General features: G+C 38.1%; 1 protein-coding gene across 1 annotated transcript in view; it reads left to right on the top strand.

Annotated features, from left to right (window-relative positions):
• Window positions 1-17,358, top strand: part of PALMD (palmdelphin) — a 49,572-nt gene extending 32,214 nt beyond the window's left edge. The window contains exons 4-8 of the mRNA XM_004420791.3: window positions 9,533-9,647; window positions 9,787-9,820; window positions 9,942-10,055; window positions 11,747-12,844; window positions 17,020-17,358. Of these exons, the coding sequence (XP_004420848.1) occupies window positions 9,533-9,647; window positions 9,787-9,820; window positions 9,942-10,055; window positions 11,747-12,844; window positions 17,020-17,063 (1,405 nt within the window). The 3' untranslated portion in view covers window positions 17,064-17,358. The remainder of the gene's footprint in view (window positions 1-9,532; window positions 9,648-9,786; window positions 9,821-9,941; window positions 10,056-11,746; window positions 12,845-17,019) is intronic.
• Window positions 17,359-24,005: the final 6,647 nt, after the last annotated feature.

The raw sequence follows: 24,005 nt of genomic DNA, 5'->3' as shown, positions 1-24,005 counted from the left end.
CTTTAAAATATAAAACAAGCAAAACAGCCCACCTCCTACTACACTACATACTCTCAGTTTTATTGAGAAAATATAGCTTGACGTTACCATTGGCCAAATTATCTATAAAAATAAAATATCTTTTATCTCTGACCCATTAGTAATAATTTATCTGCCTATAACTTATGACCAATACACTTTAGTCAATATTACTTGGTTAAACTCATCAACTGTGTGTATTTAATAGTATCCATTATGATTCCAGAGTTATTCATTTAGATGAGCTATGATTTAAAAATAAATTTAAAAGACCTTTCCTTTTTCATTGCAACATTAGCCGTTCAATATTAACTAGCTAATGTCAATACAAATCGTGTCAGATTTGATAGATTATTTAGAAACATGTAAATTCTTTAACCTCTAGGAGCAAAGACTGATTTATTTTTCTATTTTTACCAGCTAACTACCTGAAACGCAAGATACTAATAAGTAATTCTGCAAATCAGTGGAAAGAATTCTGACAAATCTCGTAAAACACTAAGATTCATCCCCATAAAGTTGTGCAATAGTTAGCATACTGGTTTTGATGCTTTAAAAGACTCCATAGTAGCAGTGGTTTAAACAGGATTAGAAAGGTTCATTCTTCTCGCACACATAATAGTCCTACCCAGGAGACAAGCATGGGGGAAGGGAGCAGCAAGGTTACATGAGATGATTGAGAGACACTGTTTCTTTCCATCTTGTTACTTTGCTACTCCCTAAGTGATGCCCTTGGTTCAAAGACAGCTCACCACCACCTCATCTGCATTCCAGCGTAGGAAGGGGAAGATAAACGGAGGACAAACAGCTCTATTTTAAGGATATGACATGAAAATTGGAGAGGTCACTTCTGCTAATATCTTATTAGCCAGAATTTAGTCACATGGCACCATTTAAATGCAAAGGAGACTGGGAAATGTAGCAAGGTAGCCAGGAAGACACGTAAAACTCAGGGAGTTCTATTACTAAAAAGAACAGGAGAAATGGATTGGGGGGAGGGGTAATTAGCAGGGTGTTAAAACAGACTAATATATTTTTTCATTTGTTAACTAGGTAACGCTTATTAAATAGATGCCATCCCCATAAATATTATGAAAATTCTAATAATGCTGGAGCACTGTTTTGATTTTCTGTCTAGAACAGTATTTTCAAGGACTGGTGTGTCCCTGAAGCTATATTAGCACCATGCTTGCTCTAAAATCATTGATATTAAAGTTGAAGATCAAATCCCCAAGTAGACCTGGCAGATTTTCTCTTTCACTGAAATTGTCATAAAGGCTGTCCTCTCTCCTCTCCTAACAGACTAGGAAGAGAAAGGGATAACTAATAGTTATTAAGGAACTCCTCTATGTCACACCCTGTACTAGAGGCTTACAAACATTATCTAATTTACCTCAAGACAATACTTGGTGAACGCTATTATGATTCCCCCAGTGAGAATACTGAAGCTTGGAGAGGTTCAATAATGAAGCCAAGTGTGTTAGCTTTGATGTGGGCTCACTTCCTGTTTCCATGGATATAGCTGGAAAGAAAAAGAAAAAAGGTGGAACTTCACACAAAATATATGGAAATCACCAGCCACTTCCTGTTCTCCCAAGATTCAGTGGGGAAGAAAAGAACAAGAATCTCTGGCCCAAGCGAAAATCAAGGGTTACAATTGCTCACCACTCCAGGCCAAATTCAACTTCTGCTGGAGGCAAAGCCATTCTGAGAGCCTGTGAGTCCAAAAGAAACTGGATCCCTCTTTGTCTAGCTTGGGGTGGGGTTGGTGAGGTGGTTTTAGCACTTCCATCAACTGGTCTCAGAGATACAATTGGCCATCCATATCTGTGAATTCTGCATCCCTGGATTCAACCAACTGTAGACCGAAAGCCTTACAATGATTGTGTCTGCACTGAACATGTTTGTTGTTAGTGCCGTGGAGTGGATTCCGAATCCTAGCGACCCTGTGTACAGCAGAGCTGAACCCTACTGGGTCTTTTTGCGCCATCCTCTCACCTTCCAGAACTACATAAGACAATGCTCTGCTGCTATTCACAGGGTTTTCATGGCCAGCTTTTTCGAGAGTGGGTGGGCAGGTTGTTCTTCCTAGTCTGTCTTAGTCTGGAAGCTTCACTGAAACCTGTCCACCATGGATGACTCTGCTGGTATTTGAAATACCAATATCATAGCTTTCAGCATCACAGCAACACTCAGCAGCCACAGTATGACAACTCACAGACGGGTGGTGTGGTTCCCTGACCGGGAAACAAACCCGAGCTGAGGCAGTGAGTGCGCCGAATCTCAACCACTAGACCACCAGGGTTGGCTGGATTGAACATGTATAGACTTTTTTTCCTTATTCCCTGGTATAACATGTATAGACTTTTTTTCCTATTCCCTAGTATAACAACTATTTACATAGCATTTACATTGTATTAGGTATATAAGTAATCTAGAGATGATTTAAAGTATACAGGAGGATCTGTGTAGGTTATAGGTAAATACTATGTCATTTTGTATAAGGGACTTGAGCATTTGTGAATTTGATATCCACAGGGGTAGGGGAGGGGATGTCCTGGAACCAATCCTCCAGGGATACCAAGGGACGACTTTATATCAGTAGTGGCACAGCCTGGGTCTAAGACCTGCTTACTGAGACCACTCCAAAGAAACAACCACTGGGCCCTCTCTTTGGGTGTGGTACTGGTTTTTATTAAGGGAACTTGGACTACCAAGACACAAGTAATTCATCAGTCCTTTCAAAGTAAATAGCTGAAGCCAATCATAAACTTAATTTCAAACATAGCATTGATGATTACATTCAAACTGCAGTATTATAATCAAATTGCATTAACAAGCTTAATATTTAAGACCTAACGCTTCCATTACTTTGAACAACAGTCTTGTGTCCAAGCAAACAAAGTCTCACTATAAAATAGCACTAGTTTAGGAAGCTCCAGATTCTTTGGAGGAGACTGTTCTAAACTCCGACCAAAAACCAAACTCAAGCAGCCAAAGATAAAACTAATAAAGCCTGGACTTTAATCCTGGTCAGACTGACTGGTCCAATAAGCAGAGAAATTCCCAGTCCAACGATATCACCCTCGTGAAGATTAGGACAGAAACAGTAATGAGTCAGCACTTTACCATGCTGGTGGACCCCAGCTAGCATTTCAATTTCACTTGCTTTATTATCATAGAAAATAAGAAATCTTTTTATACTGCTGGGCAAAATGAATGTTGTGTCTAAGTTCATAAGATTCCATTTTTTAAAGTTTTGTTCCCATGGTGGCTAATTAGAATGGAATTAAGAGCTCAGGCTCTGTTGGCAGAGACTTGATTTCAAATTCTGTCCAGGCACAGGCTACCTGTAAGCTTCCAGTCCGGTTACTTTTCTAGGTGTCCAATTTGCTCATCAGTCAAATGGAACTAGTAACTACCCATGGGGGGTGTCGTGAGGACTAATTAGGCCAGAGCCTGGTATGGTGTACGTACTCAATACATGTTTAATGTTGTTCTAATTGCTAACAAGTGAAGTGCTGTAAGGGAGGACATAAAATTTGGATTTTTTTTTCTCCTGAGTTCCAGTCTGTTTGGCCCCTAATGGGAAATTCCATAGGGTTGTTAGTCCTTGTTAACTCCACCAAAAACTGAAAAGATAAATGGACCCTTAGCAGCAGAAAAATTGCCTTCTGAAATAACCCCTTTTTGATGCATCTGGCATTTATGTGCTATCCTTTTTCTAAGACAAAAAACTGCATGTTGGAATTGGATTGGGGACGTGATCTCGTGATGATTAAGGGAGGTTATTACTAGAACAGAGCATGAAATGAAAGCTACCTGCTTTCACCTAGGGAGCTCTTGAAAATAGCCCTCTTTTCCCTCAGCAAATAGGCAAGAAGAAGAAAGATTCCAATAATGGATAGCATTACAAATCCTTTTTCATGTGCTCTGCTTATCTAAATTGGCACATGATGCCTGCCCACCATCTCTCAGAAATTGTGAGAAGTACTAACTCATCCGTCAGGCCCTGCCTAACAGCCCGGGAGCCACCAAGAGGATATTTCTCTTTCTGCGCCGCCTGTTTCTCACCAAACTGAATCAGCATTTCTAGGAGCTCAATTCCCATTCTGAAAGGCAATACCTTCTAAAGATGGGGATGGCAGCACTTATGGAAATTCTAACCCAGCAGCTGAGAGATAAGCAGGTGAAGGTTAGAGAGTTATCCCCCAGTGACCTCCCCAAAAGCTTTCCATGTAAAAATATGTAAAAAAATTTACATACGTATAACTAAAATTTTTCTACATACACACACATAGGTATAGGTGTATGTAATACATATATGTATATGTATGTGTGTGTATGGATGTATATACATACATATGTATTTTCCTAATACTTCACTTATACTTGCTAAATTTTTCTCTCCACCCGAAACCCTAGGAAAGGGATTGGATATGAGTCTCTCATTGAAGCTCTGCCTTTTTTGAGCTTTAAATCAGGGTGGAGTATCCTCTTAACTATGAATGGTCACTGAGCCAGGAAAAAAAAAAAGACACACACACACATACACACATATATAGAGACAGAGGGAGAGAGATAGAGAGACCTGAAAAGCAAGCTAACCCAAATGGTAATTTTAAATAAAAACAAGGAAGACAAACAACAGATATCTATTCAACAGATAATAAGTTCAGATTCTATATTATGGCTTATTGGAAAAGAGAAATAATGAGGAAAAAGTAAAAATATCAGAGAGATGGATACAAAAAAATCCCTTATAAAGTCTGTACCAAGCACCTACACCAGGCATTGTTTTTGGTGCCCAGGGTTTCTCAACCTCAGCACTATTGACATTTTGGACCAGAAAAGTCTTTGTTGTGGGAGACTGCTCTGTGCATTGTAGGATATTTAGCAGCATCTCTGGCCTCCACCCACTAGATGCCAGTAACACTCCTCAAGTTGTGACAACCAAAAATGTCTCCAGACATTGCCACATGTCCTCGGGGGAAAATCACCCTCAGCTGAGACCGACTGTGCTAGATACAGAAAGATAGTCCCTGCCTCCCAGTCGCAATTTTGATTTCATGTTCCTTCTGAACAGTCAGTCCTCAAAAACAGTCCTCTTTATCTGACGTGGAGGCTGTGGGACCTCCCCTCCCATTGCTGGGCTGGTGTAGCAGTGCCCCCTCTGAGTTCTGACCGTGCAGGGGGCGTCTGGGGAGAAGCCTGTTCCTTGCTCTCGGTTTCTGTTTCCTGGGTTTCCCATCACTTCCACTGGCATTCTGATCTCTTAGAAAGCTTTTTTAGAACAACAAATATCTAACATTTATCTCTTAGTGATATTTATGTTGTCCATAAATAATATACAGAGGTATCAAATCAACATATGAAAATAGGATATTGAAGTGGAAATTTTAAGAAATGCTCTACATCAATAGGCATCTCCCATCAGAGGTTTTTGATTCTAAGTGATTAGTACCAAGATGCTGCCTTATTTTGCTATTGAACTGAGAGCTGGCTGTAACTAAGTGATAAAGAACAGAAGGGGAGTGTTTGTTAGTTTCTGCGGGGTTTTCACAAACATGTCATGATGTGTCATTTGACTGCAGCTTCATATTAATGCAGTTTTCACCCAGTGGCTTGAAAACCTTCAAAAACATTCATTAGCAGATACTCTGATGAGGTTAGCAGGCTTTCAACCTCATATTCTTACCATATTAGTCTAAAGATATTCATGAGAATCATATGACATTACATCACCTATGGGCTTCTCTACAGAGGAAAACAACTACAAATACCATTGCACTTCATAATTCCCTGAGATGTAATTGGCAAAGCACTCTCTCTCTGTGCTCCAGGAATAGAAAGGGGCAGAGACAGGAGGAAATTAGCATTTGCTGAGTTCTTACTATTTCTTTTATTCTTTATTAAACTCTATGAAGTAGTTAACATTGCCCAGGCCTCTAAATGTTTAATTGCCCCAGGATTCAGTCCTTGGAATCCCTGACTTTCTAGGAAATCTTATCACTCCTATGGCTATAAATACCAACTCCCAAATTTATACCTTCAAACCCAGACTTCTCTGAGCTCCCAACTTTATATCTAGCTGTCTTCTCCATATCACTATTTGACAGTCTCAAATTTAACACATCCCTCACCAATCTCCTTTCTCCTCTTCCCCAGATTTCTGTTTGGCTAATGGCCTTCACATTTTTCCGATTATTCAGGTCACAGACATTGGAATCACCCTTGACATATCTCTTTCTCTTGCACTCATATATATTCTATCAACAAATGCTGGCAGCTCTTCTTTTGAAATATTTCCAGAATCCAATTACTTCTCTTCCTTCTACCCAGGGAGCACCCTGGATTAAAGCATCTTCATCTAGATTATACAACAGCTGACCTCCATGTTTGCCCCTCCCGAGTCTACTCCCAACACAGCGGACTATGTCACTGTTTACATTTCACGTCATGGCGCGTTTCTCCTCCGCTCAGAGGAGTGGCTCCCCAAACGCCTTACCACGCATGAGGCCCTGTAGGATCCGGCCACCTGCCACCTCTCTGATTTCATTTCTCACCACCCGCCCCCTTAGCCCTTCTGCTCTTACTTCAAGCTTTGTAGCGATTATTCCCTCTCTCTGAAGCACTCTCCCCCCAAAACTCTCATGTGTCCCTCCCTCATTTCCTTCACATCTCTGCTCAAATGACACTTTACCATAGAGACTCTTCCTGACCACACTGGGTAAAATAGTGCTCCCTCCCCCTTGTTCTTCTGTTTATAGCCCTTATCCTACTTGTTTTGTGGAAATATTTTTCTTTATAAATAAATGTGTGTATGTATATTTACACATTTATTTATTGTGTATATATATGTACATATATTTTTGTAATTGTATATGTAAATATGTGTGTGTATATGTAAATGTATATGTATATATACATATACATACAATATATAGGTATATAGTCTAGCGCTAGATTTGCTCACGGACCATAGTTTGCCAACTTCTGCAAACGTGTATGTATATATATGCATGAATAAATAAATATATATATAAAAATATAATATGTATATACATAATATAATATATATACAAAATATAATATATATATACACACACGCACACATATATATACACATTTGCAGAGGTTGAAGAAAAGAAAAGACCACCCAGGACCAAATCTAGCCCTGGCCTATTTTTGTGCAGCCATGATCTAGAAATAGTTTTTATATTATTAAAGGGTTGTAAAAGGTAAAAAAAAAAAAAAAAAAAAAAAAAGATGAATATGCAACAGAAATCATATGTGGCCTGCAAAGCCTAAACTATTTACTGTCTGGCTCTTTACAGATAAAGGTCACCAGCCCCTGTATTTGGGTATTGTCTGTGTGCTCCCACTAGAACGTAAACTCCTTGTGGGCAGGGGCTTTGTTCACTGTCGTATCAGATAGTGCTTGCTACAAAGTAGATGCTACACAATTATTTTTAAATTTTTTTTTCCCCCAAAGCCCCAGTAGACTGTTGTATGTCATAGCTGCACATCCTTCTAGTTGCTGCATGTGGGACGCGGCCTCAGCATGGCGGGAGAAGCAGTGCGCCGGTGCACGCCCGGGATCCGAACCCCGGGCCGCCAGCAGCGGAGCGCGCACACTTAACCGCTAAGCCGCTGGGCCGGCCCATAAACAATTATTTTTAAATGAATGAATGAATAAATGGAGACAATGAGGCTTAGTGAGGTCTGGTGACGTGTCTAGGGTCACCCAGAAAATTGACAGATGAACTAGGATTCAAACCCAGATCCTCCTGGTTCCACAGCTGGATTCTGAGATCCCAGAGCTGCTTGCAGCAATAATTTGAACCTCCTTGTTTTCTACCCCAAGGTTCTCCATTAGACTGTCTCTGACTTACTGTCAGGTAAAGGATCCTGTGGGACAGGGGATAGAAGGAGAAAAAGACACAATGTATTTCAGAAAACCTTTAATAATTATACCATAATAACATTTATGTCTAAGATCAACTATATTCAATGTGCTTTCATATACACCGTCTCTTCTTAGCTTCACCAAATTTCTGTATATAGTAAGGTAGGTACTATATTCTCATTGTACACATTACAAAACTGAGTTTCAGGAAAGTTAAAGGAATTGGCTCTCACAAAGTAGTGAGTAGCAGAAACAGAATAATCCAGATCTATCACTTTTAGTATAGAACTTTCTACTCTGCCAACCAACATATATCCCTACATCTACTGATAAGCAAATGTTCTACCATGGACGTGGAGGGATTTTAATAGAATAGTAGTCACACCTCAGCAACTTCTTCTTTCTAAGAAACCAGGGGTACTACATTTTACTTGGAGTTCTATGATACGCCAGAAAACCTTCTCAGCTACAAAACCAACTATAAATGGCCAACTATAAATGGCCAGAGGCAGCAGGAAAGTCAGAACTCTGGAGCAATGAGTAGGAGAATGGTCAAGCAGACCGTATCTTGGGCTTTTATTGGTGTGACAATAGCACAGGATTTTTGAGCTGCCAGATCCATTACTATTTTAAAGAAGGAAGCCAAGAAAACTGACAGTTATCTTAGCTGACACTAATACCCACAGCTGTCATCTCCTGGACTAGCTGCTGTATCTAATCATCCATCCTCTGAGGCAGCTGACTTTAGAGCTGAGAGTATTTGGCAGAGAAACTACGTGTGTTTCATGGCTGCCAAGGGCCAGCCTTACTAACTGTGTGAATGCCAGTGGCTGTCTGTTTTTATACAGGATAGAGGTCATGGTGCCACACCCTGGAGTTAACTTGAATCTGACATGCAGCTGTACACTGGTCAAGACACCAGCTCGGAATGTTTGCGACCAGTCCAATTTCAAATGCTTATCTCTTTGTCCCTATAAGTTCTGTTACACTTTGTCAGGCCATGTGTTCCCCTTTTTTTTCCCCAGAAAATGTAGTCTCTATAAACAGCCATAGCTGAGGCCACTCTACTAGATTTTGTCCATTTCTCGGCTCTTCACACTCCTCACTATAATATGACACAACTCTTAGGAGACCATAAAACTAAAATGAAGTTTCATGTTCAATGTTAGGATATGCAGGGTTTTTAAGTGTTAGATAGCCATGATTATTAAATCAAGTTTAATAATTATAATGTTATAAAGTAAGTTATTACTTAACTACTTAAGTTATTAAGTCTCTTTATAAAAGAAATTTCTCTATTTCATTTGGAAGTAGCATTAGTAATTGCAATGAAGAAAATGGAGCAAGGGGCAAATACTTTACCTGAGAATTCCCTTTGTCAAAAAAAACTTTTAAAGGTTGAATTGAATATTGTTAAATCAAGGTCAGGTATTAGGTATCTTCTATGTACTAAATGTGATGTTTGGTATGATGCTATGTTCTTAGACAGTATCTGGATACTTACATGCAATATTCCAAGGAAAGTTTATATATAGGGAAGATATATTTGAGATCTCTACATTTATGTTCTCTTAAGCAATAAAAAGTATATCTTTTTGTCATCAGACTTGAGAAAGAGATCCAAGATCTTGAAAAGGCTGAACTGCAAATCTCAACCAATGAAGAGGCAATTTTAAAGAAACTAAAATTAATTGAGAGGACAACAGAAGACATAATAAGGGTAAGCATTAACTAATTTTAAAACCATGATCCTCTCTCAAAGTAAGTCCACAAATAATATATAGTTCTTCAAAGTATATCCACATTTAGAATTCATTTTTTAAACTGTATTAATCATAGAGAATTCTTTTTTCTTATAGTCTGTGAAGGTGGAAAAGGAAGAAACATCAAGAGGTATGTTTTTGAGCAGTATATTCTTTGTCTAACTAAGATATTTTTTGATAAGCCCAGTGAAATTTTTCCCATTACTGTAAATGTATTCTGAACATATTTTGAATTAATATTAATTTTACAGAGTCAATTGAGGACATCTATGCTAATATCCCCGACCTTCCAAAATCCTATGTACCTTCCAGATTAAGGAAGGAAAGAAATGAAGGAATAGAAGATGATGAACAAAATAGAAAAGGTATATGAGAAATCTGTCTTCAATGGTAGGTTCTCAAATTCAGATTTTACCATGTCAAATATTAGCAACTTGCTTTGACATCCTATGCTTCCAGGTCAAGCAATGGTCCATTTTACAAAGTTCCATGAGGGATGTAAGTCACTTGCACAGGTAGGGATAAGGGGGTTACAGTATTTATTCCATCTATTCTTCCCTAACAAAGTAGGGACAGGGAAGATAAAGTCCTGAAGGAGACAAGAAGCTCTTAAAAGCAAAGCTCTCCTGCTCAAAAATATCTCTCCCAACATATTCCATCCAGTAGACACTCTCTTGGGTTACTAAGATCCTTTATGAATATGAAAACACTCCCCTTGGAAAGATGAGGTATTATTTACCCCCATATGAGGATGATTTTCATAAAACTAATACTTCAAAGCCTCTAGAAAAATGAAGGCTTGTATGGGAGCAGAGAGGAAACCTTTAAATTTTAGACTGTTAAGAGAAGCTACACTCCATCTGCAAGTAGCAGTCATTCATTCATTCATTCATTCATTCAAGTATTTATTTAACACATGATATATTCCAAACTCAGTTCTTGCACTAGGAATAAACACAGTAGTGAATGAAACAGCAAGAATCTCTGTCCTCATGGAGCTGACATTCTAAGGGAGAAAAGAGACAAAAAACTAGGTAAACAAATAAAATATATCATGTTAGGGAGCAAAAACGCTGAAAAGAAGAATAAAGCAGAGATGGGGGATAGGGATAGTGCGAATGAGGGTCTGCAGTTTAGCTGGGTAGCCAGGGAAGGCCATCAGGCTACAGAGGGGGGATGAAATACTCTAAGATTGGTTCAGAAAGGAAGGTGGGAGGCCACAACAAAAGCAAGCAATGCCACATTGTAATTTTGCCAGAATCCTATTAGCTTTACTCTTCCAGTTAAAATCCCAGCCATAAGGATCTTGCCTGGGTCATGAAGCAGATCTCGGCTTCCTTCAAAATCAACTAGTACTCTCCAATCCAGTGGTTTCAGTACAGCCCATATTGCCTTACTGTTAGCCCTTCTTCTACTTGAAAGTGGGAGTGAAAATGAAAAGAAACATAAGGCAAGAGGAGAAACATGCAGTTCTAGCCTTCTCCCTCCACTCACCCCCCTTCATTCCCAGTTCCACACTGAAACAACCTCCCTGTTGCAAAACTTTAACACACTCCTCTATAATTTCAACAGGCTACTGGCCTCTGAAGCAAGCACGTAACTTAATAAAACACACTGCGCTAGGCCTTTTACCTACGGTAATACATAGTGCAACATATTCTTCCTAACTCAAGAAAAGATCTAATTCCTCCCACTGAGTAATGTAAAAAGTGTAAATCTGTCTTGTTGGATTTATTAATTAGAACAAGGATATCTTTTGGTTCCCCAATGAAAATCCTTACTATTTAGAACCATCAGCTTCTCTTCTCCAATCAGCTTCTCTTCTTCAATTCTTTCAATTTTTCAGCAATTCCATACATCCTCACATAAAAACCCACATCATTACAATGTTGGTCATTATATAATTAATGAATAAAATCAGAAATTAAAAAAATAGACATCTCACATAAAAGATCATCAAAGGGTATACTTGATATAAAAATAAACACTGTGAAAGCAGGCTAGTTTACAAAAGGAAAAGTTAACTACATCAAAGATCAAATTTGTCTCTCAACAGCTTTGTATGCCATGGAAATTAAAGTTGAAAAAGACTTGAAGACTGGAGAAAGTACAGTCCTGTCTTCAATACCTCTCCCATCAGATGACTTTAAAGGTACAGGAATAAAAGTTTATGATGACGGGCAAAAGTCAGTATACGCAGTAAGCTCTAATCACAGTGCAGCATACAACGGCACCGATGGCCTGGCACCAGTTGAGGTAGAGGAACTTTTAAGACAAGCTTCAGAGAGAAGCTCTAAATCCCCAACAGAGTATCATGAGCCTGTATATGCAAATCCATTTTGCAGGCCTATAACTCCACAGAAAGAGAAGGCAACCCCTGGACCAAACTTTCAAGAAAGGATAAAGATTAAAGCTAATGGACTGGGAAATGATAAGAATGAATCTGTACACAATATGGACAATGGACTTTCAGAGGAGAGGGGCAACAGCTTCAATCATATCAGTCCCATTCGGCCAATACCTCATCCCCGATCTATGACTCAACAAGCAGAGGAGACACCCCACACCCTACAAAAGAGGCTGATGACTCCTTGGGAAGAATCGAGCGTGATGCAGGACAAGTATGCGCCCTCTCCAAAGGCAAGACTGAGTCCCAGCGAAGCACTAGTTGGGAAGTCAGAATGCCAGGGTTCTTCTCCTACTTGCCGGGAGGATGAGGAAGATATTAGATATAATATTGTTCATTCCTTGCCTTCTGACATAGATGATACAGAACCCGTGACAATGATTTTCATGGGGTATCAGCAGGCAGAAGACAGTGAAGAAGACAAGAAGCTTCTGATGGGGTATGACGGGATCATCCGTGCTGAGCTGGTTGTGATAGATGACGAGGAGGAGGAGGGTAAAGGAGAAGCAGAGAAACCATCTTACCATCCCATAGCTCCCCGCAGTCAGGTTTACCAGCCTGCCAAACCAATGCCACTTCCTAGAAAGAGATCGGAAGTTAATCCCCATGAAAACACAAACCATAAATCTCCCCACAAAAATTCCATATCCCTGAAAGAGCAAGAAGAAAGCTTAGGCAGCCCTGTCCGCCATTCTGCGCTTGACATACAGATAGCTGGAGACGGAACCGAGGATCCGTCCTTAACAGGTAATAACAAGGACAAGGCTTGCCACTGCTGTTTAGTTATGTGACAATCTTCTCTCTGTGTTGTTAACAAACTCTCTTGCTTTCAGCTTTTTTTGACCACTTCATTGACTAATATGTGCTCAGAATGCTGATCTGATCATCACCATAAGTAAAGTGGTTAAATCACATCAAAAGAGAAAGAAAATCATTGTCTTATTTGGATATTGCATTGATTGACCTTAGTAACTTGAAATTAGGTCATGGGATAGTAGTGTGTGTGAATGTGTTTTGATCACTAATACGTTAGATCATCAATATCATGTCTTTCGCCACCAGAATCTGATGCCAGCTAGTTTTTTATGCCTTTCTGTGATTTACACTTCCTACATAAGTTAACAAATTGCCTTAATTTTGCAAGAAAAATATAAAAAACAAATTTTATTTTCAGTGGGATATTTTATTACTTTGCTATATCTTGTTCCTCTATAATTTTAGTTTTATTAACTTTATTTCTTTATTTTTCTACATTTTAAAATAGAATATCAGTTTATCTCCCGTTATCTATAACATTTAACTTTGCACAGTCTTCTCTAACTTAGCAAATTTGTTTTTTTCTATTTTCTATATACTTGCATTTCTCATCCTCTATAAATTTTTGTAGGTATCTAGTTTTTTTAGTGTTAAATTGAAAATAACACTTTTTCTACTAAAGTGATAGCTTATCAATTTTAGATTCCTTGTTATCACTTGAAAATTGTATTCTACTTATCATTTATAAGGTATCAAGAATCTGACAAATTCAGTTATAATAGCTGTACTTACCTTGGCTAAAGACATAAGTCAAATTACCCAGAGATTATAGGTACTGGGCGTGTGAAAGGGACGGTAATTTTAAATGTCTCAAATGGAAGAATGCTCATTAAAGAGCCATAACTATTAAGTCCCAGCTACTCCAGCAAACAGAATCTGATAATTCTACAGAAGTATGGTAGTACTTGCACAATTCAGGAAGGCTTCTTCCTCTGCAAGCCATAAACCCAATTTTGGGTTGCCAATAATACAATAAAATGGACCTCTTCCGTGCTCTTAAGTAGTTAAACTAAGCATACCAATTGTAAATTTAATTATCTGAAGAATTTCTAACCTCTTGGTGAGTGTACATTTATATTATCTTCCTAAATCAGAGTTGAATGGTTTCCCCACAATGGAAACTTACTAAAACTAAAAGTTTCTTTCTGTTCTGAGAATGAGCTTTGTTTGTCGATCAAACTTTACATCTTAAATTCATTTTTGAAACAACAACACAGAAGACTTAGAAAAAAGCAACGTACTGTTTATGGTCAAGAGTAATGACATTATCCCCTATAAAATCTCCCAGTTTTGAACTTGGATATTAGCCAGCTCCTCCTGAACACCCTTATTCCTTCTCCCTTGCCCATGTCAACACATTTACCCCATAGAAAAAGACAGGAAATGACTAATGTTTCCAGACAACCCTAATAATGCCACTGAACTAAAATAATGAAAACAGGAAGACCTTTTCCAGACAAAGTAACAATACAAAGTTCTGTACTACCAAGCAAAGCATCTCATAAACAGAATATTCCAAATTCCTTGCCTTCCACCATGATATTGTTCTACATTCCTGTTTTCCAATTCAGTGCATGGATTATAGCACTGAAGTGGGTTTTTTTTAACAGATTTTGAAAATAAGTATATCATATTGACATATGCCCTCGGGAGAATCCACATACATAGAATAGATAGCCACCTGTGCCCTTCAATTTCACAAGCACCAATTTCACAAGCTTCTCCCCCTACCCCCTAAAATGCTTCTTGATACTTGAAAATCCACCATTTCAGTCAATTCCTTTATTTATGGTATAGGTCCCCTACTAAATATAAATATTTCTAGTAGGCATAATAGTTAAGAATTGTTAGTCTCTTTTCTCTTATTGTAAATATGGTTATCAAAGCCTTATCTAAGAATAATTTTTAATTTGGAAAAGAGCATGAAGGAGGAAAAAAGATGGGAAAAGGTGGAGTCTGGAGATCCTAAAGACAAAATTTTTTAGTCAAAACTTTGAACAGGGTAAAACACGACAAGAAAATTTAGGCAAAGTTATGTCCATCTGCTAATGCAAATATAATAGGGTCATGTTCTAAGATATAGCTCAGTGCCAGACATTTCCATCAATAAGTAGCCCCAGCAAGCTTTTACAGGGAGTCCTCTACTATCCCCACTAACTAGAGAGCTGGGCTTTCTTTCATAATCCTCACCAACCTATTCTTGTACTCCTTCTAGCTCTATTCTCCCCTCTTAGAGATCTTACCTCTTAGTTTTCAAGACAAAGAGGTGGGGAACCTCAGCTCTGGGGGATTCGTATGCTATTGGTGCTGAACTTGCCAGCCTATGGCAACCATTAGGAGCTAAGGGATACTGAGAGTAAGGAGGCAAGCTCTCTTCCACCAAGTTCTACCAACCAAAACTATATTGAATTGAATTGCTAAGGGGAGAGGAGGTAGAGATCAGAGAAGAGCAGAAAGGAAAAGTGAAAAAGAGAGTTGACGGCCCAGGTTTTTTGCTGCTGCACCTAAGGGCCTTCCCATTGCCATCATGCTCCGGCCTTACACATCTACCTGGAACTCATACCATTTACTTGCCACAGGCCTGAAGAAAGGAATAGCAGACTCTAACAATCTAGAGATCTTTTTCCTCCTTAAGAAATGGGACAGTGAGTTACTGGATTACCCTACTCCTGAGGATGTCCCAATTCTGAGCACCTCTAGGATGCCCTTCAAGAACTTCATTGAATGTCCTTGTTACACAGGGCATGCCTAATGCACTGAATCTCAAGGTTAGGAGTTACTGTAGGGAGGAGGACTTTGCCCCTGCTCTCCATTTTGGTACGGGCAAGATAGAGGTCCATAAAAATCCAAGAGGAGAAACTTCATAAAACCTTGCCTGCTACCTTCAGTTCACCCCCTGCTGGGGAAGTACAATTCTTTCTCCAGGTTTCACCATCCAACATCTCCCAGCAGTAGAGATCATCCTCCTGGCCACAGAACAAAGGAAATTCTCCCAGCAGGTCCTAGATTCAAGGGGACATTCTTAGCCCTGCAACTAGAAATGATCATTTCTCTTAAGTTTCGGAGGGAAATAATGCTCTTGGACTTCATTTAAATGAAAATATTTCACATAAATAGAGTGACAATCAAAATGATCATGGTCTTGTTTCAGTATTGGATCCCCATCCCTTCTCATATTTGTGAAAAAGAGCTTCTTAGAGATACGTTCATTCGTTAATAAACAACTAACGTATGGCTGAGAAATTAAAGAACATGCCTTCCCTTTTTTATTTTTTTCATTAGACAAAGTTGTGCAATCAGTTAAGTAGCTGGTTCTTGGGCCATCTTACACGTGAGTGTAATGACCAGTGCCTTGCAAGCATCTCTCAGCCTTTGGAACATGACCGAGGCAGCTATACTCAGAAGTCCTAAGTATTAAGGGCATGCTACCAGAACATCAGAGAAGGGTTATGAATTCTAAATCTACCTTTTCTAAAATGGTTTCAACATCCAATACATCATTAACCATGGAATATGCTCAAAAAGAGATATATTTGCCATTTGAAAGTATACTTATGACATCTTGACAAAGACATTTTATAATTATTCCAACTCAATTACTGGTTCACCTCATTTCATTCATAAAGAAATTTATTTTTATAATTCTATATCTAAGGATGGAACCCCTTGGGATAACCAAGTTTGATGAGTTAAAAGATAATCCAACCATAATTAAAGTTTAAGTGTCAATACTTTTTTTTTTTTTAGTAGTGCGTAGCTCAGAAATTTGCACTAAACTCAGTCACTGATCTATAGGAATTTATCTATGGCTAATAGGGAAATTGTGCACTAATCCTATATTTACTCAGCTTATGCTCTGTTTGCTCTACTAATTTTTCTAATCTTTATAGAAATAGGTTCCTTCTAGTTCTGAACCTGCTTCTGCCCTAAGTTAACCATAGCTTATTATTTCTACTATCTTTTTGTGCTACTAAAACAATGCTCACATTGTTGGATAAAATCACCTGAGGTATGTTTCAAACTTTCCTGCATTCTATGAAACGGTCATTTAGAGTGGAAATCAAGCCTTTTTTTTAATAACTCTCTTTTTTTTCTTTTATTTGCAGCTTTAAGGATAAGAATGGCAAAACTGGGGAAAAAAGTTATCTGAGGAGTACACCATCTACGTAAACATCCTTTGGAGAAGACACTAAGAAATGTTTGCAAATCTCTCTTCTGGATATTTGTTTCTCAAAAAAATTATAATTATACCCATATTAAGCCATGTGGATAAGCAGTAGTCATTATTTGTGAAAAATTCCAAAAAAGCTGGGGAGAACAAATGCTTAACTTTTCCAGTTACTTGACACAATTCAGTGGGGGGAAAAGCATATTTTTATTGTATTGCTACCAAAGCATTTCTAATAAGAGCTTGTTAAATTTAAGAATAAAGTTATTTAAAATAGCCTGACTATATTCTATTAACAGACATTGTAATTTTGCTAATACAAAGATTGAAAGATCATAGGAAGTCATTGCACTTCATTGCAGAAATATTCATCTTCAACTCTGACAAGTAAACACACCATCCCAAGTCAACAAGGCTTTAAGACTTCCTCCTGCTAAGCAGCAATTCAATTGATTTGGCAGAAACTTCAAACCGTCTGCGTACATCCAAAAGGTGCATGCAATAATTATCCTCATGTTTTAGAACTAGATTTAGATTATTTCGATAGTGTTTATGACTTTGCAGATGATGACTGGCACGTTCACGCTTCTTGAAATATCATCTTTTCTTTTACTTGGTTCAATGTGAACCCCATGGTGCAATGACTGATTATGACCTAAGACTGTGGGGTGGAGGACTTCCCATATTCTCAAAGAACACATATCTGGTTTGACCAATTCTTGTAAACAAGTTAGAATCCTAATATTAAAACTTAGTAAGAATGCGTATAGCATGTCATTCCTCAGTATTCTTACCAGGATGTTAAATCCTGATTTGAAGGAGAATACTTCCACGCCAATTCTCTCTTACTCTACCTTAGTGCACTGTCCTCCATCCAATACCCTCAAAATCCAGTCCCACACATCTTTCCCTGGATCATGCCAGTGCATATTACCCAGGTCTTTCAAGTCTTTCAGTGAATAGTCTGTTTCCTCTCATGGCAGAAACTGAATTTCCCTGGTGAGACTATGATGAGACTTTATCTTAGTTACTGGTGTGGAGGCAATGAGAGGTGAAAGAAGCAGATCCTGACGAGAGCAAGCATTAACCTGGGAAGCATCAGCCTCGGATGACTTGTTTTCAAGGGACAAGTTGTTCTCTAGGAGGAGAGAGCTCCTCTCTTGGCCTGGAATGTCCTGGGAAATCTGGAGCTTCAAGTTTTGGAGGCACTTTTACACAAATACCCCTATTCTAGGACCAACGGTCCCATTTCTTCCTTTTCCTGGCTCTGACTTGAGCATAAGTAACTTGTCAAACCTGCACATTCTTTTGTAGCTCTGCCATCCTGTGATTAAAGCATTGGTTTTTCTTTTTGCTTTTTTGTACACAAATGTTTATTAGAACACTGCCTGAAACCTAGTAAGTGATCAATAAATGAATGAATGAATGAATGAATGAATGGTTCAGAAGGGAAAAGATGTAGCGTGCGAGGGGAGGCTGTGTAACACCAGCTGGCCTCAGGCAGCGTGAGCCAGCATCTGGCTGGCAGATCATCTCGCACCTTGCCAGAGGGCATGGGCCAAGGCTGATGCATAGAAGTGGTCCACCGTGGCCAGAAGGTTTGGGAGGCTGGGGCTGGTCTTTTGCCTGGGGGTGAGGCTGGAGCTGCTGCAGAAGTGGCTGCTGGGTGGGCAGAGTGGGACCTGAGTGCAAGGCTGGAGCTGGTCAGTCAGGGCTGCTGAGGTGAGACTGGACCATCCACACACCAATCCACTGGCTCCCGTGCTCAATGAAAAGGAAAGAAAGCCAGGAAACAGAAACGGAAGTGAGGTTCCTTCTTGCCGCTATTGCCCAGCAGCATCACTCCAGAACCCTCTATTGGCAAAGTCTAACATTGCATCAGCTGGCAAAGGAGAGATGTTTATAGGTTCAGGCTCACAGGGCAGGGCAAAGAAGAGTGGATCTGGAGATGAAGCATTAAAGGACGAAAAGAAAGATGAAGCATGAAACTGGCACAGTCCACCCGTTTTTCTACTCAGCTCCCATATTTATCCTTCTACATACATTTGAGCGTTCGAGCAACTAAAAAACAACTCTGTTTCCATCTAATAAGACACAGCTATCCTTTATACAAAGATCCCACTCTCTCCCCAAAATCAGGAGACATAACACTCCCAAGAGTCCTTGTCTCCACAGCTAACAATATTAAACATTATTTTTAAGAATTTTAGATTAACAAAAAAAACTGAGATAATACAAAGTTCCCATATAACCCACACCCAGTTTCCTCTATTATTAACATCTTATGTTAGTATGGTAGTGATACATTATTATCAACTAAAGTCTCATAGTTTATTCAGATTTTTTTAGTTTTTACCTAATGTCCTTTTTCTGTTCCGGGATCCCATACAGAAAATCACATTACTTTCAGTTGTCATGTTTCCTTGGGCTCCTCTTGGCTGTGACTGTTTTTCAGACTTTCCTTGTTTTTGATAACTCTGACAGTTTTGAAAATTTCTAGTCAGGTATTTTGTAGGACGTCCCTCGACTGCAAATTGTCTGATGTTTCTTGCATGATTAGACTGTGGTCATGAGTTTGGCAGAGGAAGACCACAGAGTTAAAGTGCCATCACATCATATCAAGGGTACATACTTTCAACATGATTTATCACTATTGATGTTGACCTTGATCACCTGGCTGAGGTAGTGTTTGTCAGGTTGCTCCACTATAAAATTATTCTTTTTTCTCCCTTTCTATATTGTATGCTTTGGAAGGAAGTCACTACGCACAGCTCACACTTAAAGAGTAGGGAGTTAAGTTCCCTCTCCTTGAGGGCAGAATAGCTACATAAATTATTTCAAATTTTTTTGCTCAGGAGATTTTTCTACTCTCCCTCATTTGTTTATTTAATCATTAATTTAAATCAATATAGACTCATGGATGTTTACTTTACAGGAGTTAAAATCCAACACAATTTGTTGCTCAAATTGTTCCAGCTTTGGCCATTAAAAGCTCTTTCACTTGGCTCCTGTGCATCCTTGACATACACCTATAAATGTTTTGAACATGAGATGTCTTTCCATTTCATTAGGTCTTCTTTAGTTTCTTTCAACAATGTTTTGTAGTTTTCAGTGCACAAGTCTTGCATTTCCTTAGTTAAATTTATTCCTATTTTATTCTCTTTGATGCTATTGTGAATGGACTTGTTTTCTTAATTTCACTTTCAGATTGTTCATTGCTAGTGTTTGGAAATGCAATTGATTTTTTCATATTGACTTTGTATTCTGAAACCTTGTTTAACTCGTTTATTACTTCTAGTAGTTGTTTACCGGAATTCTTTAGGAATTTCTATATATAAGATTATGTTGTCTGTGAAAAGTGATAGTTTTACTTCTTCCTTCATAATCTGGATGCCTTTTATTCCTTTCTCTTGCCTAACTGCCTTTGCTAAAACCTCCAACACAATGTTGGTGCAAAGTGGTAAGAACAGACACCCTTATCTTGTTCCTTATCTTAAGAGGAAAGAGTTCACTGGTTCACCATTAAGTATGATGTTAGCTGTAGGTTTTTCATAGATGCCTTTATCAGGTTGAGGATATCGCCTTTATTTCATATTTGTTGAGTGTTTTTATCATGAATGGGTCCCTCTCTTTAATTCTGTCAACTTTTCCTTCATGTGTTTTGAAGTCTGTCATTAGGCACATACATATTTATGACTGTAACATATTCTTGATAAATTAATGCTTTAATCATTAAGAAGTGTCTCTCTTAATAATCAACAAATACAGTAAAGTTGCAGGGTACAAAATCAACATCCAAAAATCAGTTGCATTTCTATACACTAATAACGAGCTAGCAGAAATAGATATCAAGAATACAATCGCATTTACAACAACAACAAAAAGAATAAAATATCTAGGAATACATTTAAAGAGGTGAAAGACATATACACTAAAACTATGAGACATTATTGAAAGAAACTGAAGAAGACATAAATGGAAAGCTCTTCGATGCTCATGGGTTGGAAGAATAAACATAGTTAAAACGTCTATATTGCTAAAGGAATCTACAGATTCAATGCAATCCCGATCAGAAGCCCGAAGACATTCTTCACAGAAATAGAACAAAGAATCCTAAAATTTATATGGCAGAAAAAAAATCTTGAATAGCCAAAGCAATCCTGAGAAAGAAGAACAAAACTGGAGGTATCACACTCCCTGAATTCAAAATATACTACAAAGCTGTAGTAATCAAAACTGCATGGTACTGACACAAAAACAGACAGACAGATCAATGGAACAGAATTGAGATCCCAGAAGTAAACCCACACATCTATGGACAGCTAATCTTCAACAAAGGAGCCAAGAACATACAATGGAGAAAGGAACATGGTGGTGTTCACAGTGGTGAAAACGATGCAGTCTATACAGAAACCAAAATACAACAACATACATCTGAAATTTACGCAATGTTATAAGCCAACATGATCTCAAAATAATAAAAAAAAAAAAGAAGGGTCTTTCTGTAGCTCTGGTAATACTCTTTGGCTGGAAATGAATTTCTCTTGTATAAATATAGATATTTCAGCCTTCTCATGCTTACTATTTCATGGTATACCATTTTCCATTCATTTACTTTCAACCTATCTGCCTCTTTATATTTAAATCACATCATGGGTTTTGCTTTTTTATTCATCTGACATTTTCTGCCTTTCAGTTGGAGTATTTAGCACACTAATGTTTAATGTAATTGTTAATATGGTTGAGTTTTGGCCTACCATTTTATTATTTGTTCTCTATTTGTCCCCTCTGGTTTTTGCTCCTTTATTTTTCCTTTCCTGCCCTTTTATTCAAATTATTTAAATAATTTTAGAATCCCATGTTAATTTTTCTATTGGCTTTTGCTTTTTATTGCTTTTTTCCTCTAAAAATTACCATATACATCCTTAACTTTTCACATTAGAACTTAAAACTTTTCACTTAGAACTAGCATTGTATAACATTATGTAAAATGCACACATCTTGCAACTATACAGGTCCGTTATTCCTTCCCATCCTAAATGCTAACTTGCTATATGTATTACATCTGCATACATTATAAATGCTACAAAACAATGTAGACCTTTCTTTGCCTTAAACAGATATATCTATTATAAAGAATTTAAGTAGGAAAATTCAAGAAAAGGGTTTATATTGACAGATTATTTACCATTTTGAGTGCTCTTCATTCCTTTTGAGGATTCGTGTTCCCATTTAGTATCACTTCTCTTCACTTTTGCATTTCTTGTAGTGCATATGTGCTAACAACAAATTCTCTTAGATGTCTTTCATCCAAAAATGTTTTCATTTTTGCCCTCATTCTTGAAGGATATTTTTTCTGCATATAGAATCCTTGTTGACTTTTTTTTTCTCATTCAGCACTTTAAAGATGTTATTCATTTTCTATGGCCTCCAAAAATTCCTATGAGAAGTCAGATGTTAACCAAATCATTGTTCCCTTGTATGTAAGGTTTCGTTTTTCTTTTTCCTTTCAAGATTGCTCTGTATTTTTTGCCTTCAAGAGTTTAACTATAATTTGCATAAGCATGACTGTCTTCATATTTTCCTGCTTGAGTTGTTTTCCTGTATCATGAATCAGGAAAGTTAAGCCTTTTAGCAAATTTGAGGATATTCCAGTAATTATTTCCTCAAATTCTCCCCTCCTTCTGAGATAATACTAAAAGATGCTATCATTTAACAAGTCCCTGAGACTCTGTTCTTTTCCAAAATGTTTTCTTTCTTCTTTTCAAACATTAGATAATTTCTATTTATCTATCTTCAAGTTCATTTGCTCTATTTTCTCTCATCTCCATTCTGATATTAATTCTCTCCAGTGAATTTTTTAAATACTTTACTTTTTCAGCTCTCTAATTTCCATATAGTCCCTTGTATTGTTTCTATTTCTATGCATCTTTTTATTTATAGCAAGTATATTTTCTTTTACAGCATCAAGAATAGTTATAATAGATGCTTTAAAACCCTTATCTCCTGAATCGAATCATCTAAGAAATCTCAAAGATTGGTCTCCATTGATTGTTCTTTGTTTAGAGCAGGGGTTGACAAAAAGAACAAACTATGGCCCATAGGCCAAATATCCATTTTTGTATGGCCCACAAGCTAAGAATGGTTTCTCATATTTTTGAAGGTTTGTAAAAATAAAAAAAAAAAATTATGGAAGAGAGACTATATGTGGTCCACAAAGCCTAAAATATTTCCTATCAAGCCCTTTAGAGAAAAAGTTAGCCTATCTCTGCTTTGGAGAATGGGCGAGAGTTTTCTAGTTCTTCTTATGTCAGGTAATTTTGGATTGTCATCTGTATAGCATAAAATATTAGGTTATAAAAATACTGGGTTCCCTTATTTTTCTCCAATGAATGTTGCTTCTTTTGCTGTAGCAGGCAATTAACCGGGTTGGACTGCAAATTCTGTTTCCTGTGTTCCACCTCCAACCTCAGATCAACTTTTTTCGTTCGGTCTAGCTGCTTTGTGTCTGCTTCGTGCATGTGAACAAGTTCAGGGATCAACCAGAGCTGTGGGCAGACAGGAATTGGGATCCCCTCTCTAGTGTTTTCCTTTCCAGGATCGCCTCCCCTCCCGCTCCCTGACAGCTGTATTTGGCCCAGACATCAGTCCTCTAGTTTCCTATGCCAGAAACACTGCAGTTTCCCTGCCACCCAGCACCACACACACAGCTGACTACAACTGTCCTGAAGCTAAAAACAGTGAAAACAGAGAACTCCAGACACTATTCCTCCTCTGAGTGTGGACTCCTCCCCAGAATCTTCCTACTTCTATTCACTGGGGCCTTCAGGCAGCTGCTTTTTGAGGTTTACACTAGTTTCCTGGAAGAGCCGGTTTGGCAGGATGTTACTCACCCATTTCTGGCAGTGGAAGTCGCATACTTAG

The sequence above is a fragment of the Ceratotherium simum genome, chromosome 2 (assembly GCF_057802395.1).
Source record: "Ceratotherium simum simum isolate JZ-2026a chromosome 2, ASM5780239v1, whole genome shotgun sequence".
Taxonomy (NCBI): Eukaryota; Metazoa; Chordata; class Mammalia; order Perissodactyla; family Rhinocerotidae; genus Ceratotherium; species Ceratotherium simum.
This window is presented reverse-complemented; position numbering and strand designations above follow the sequence as displayed.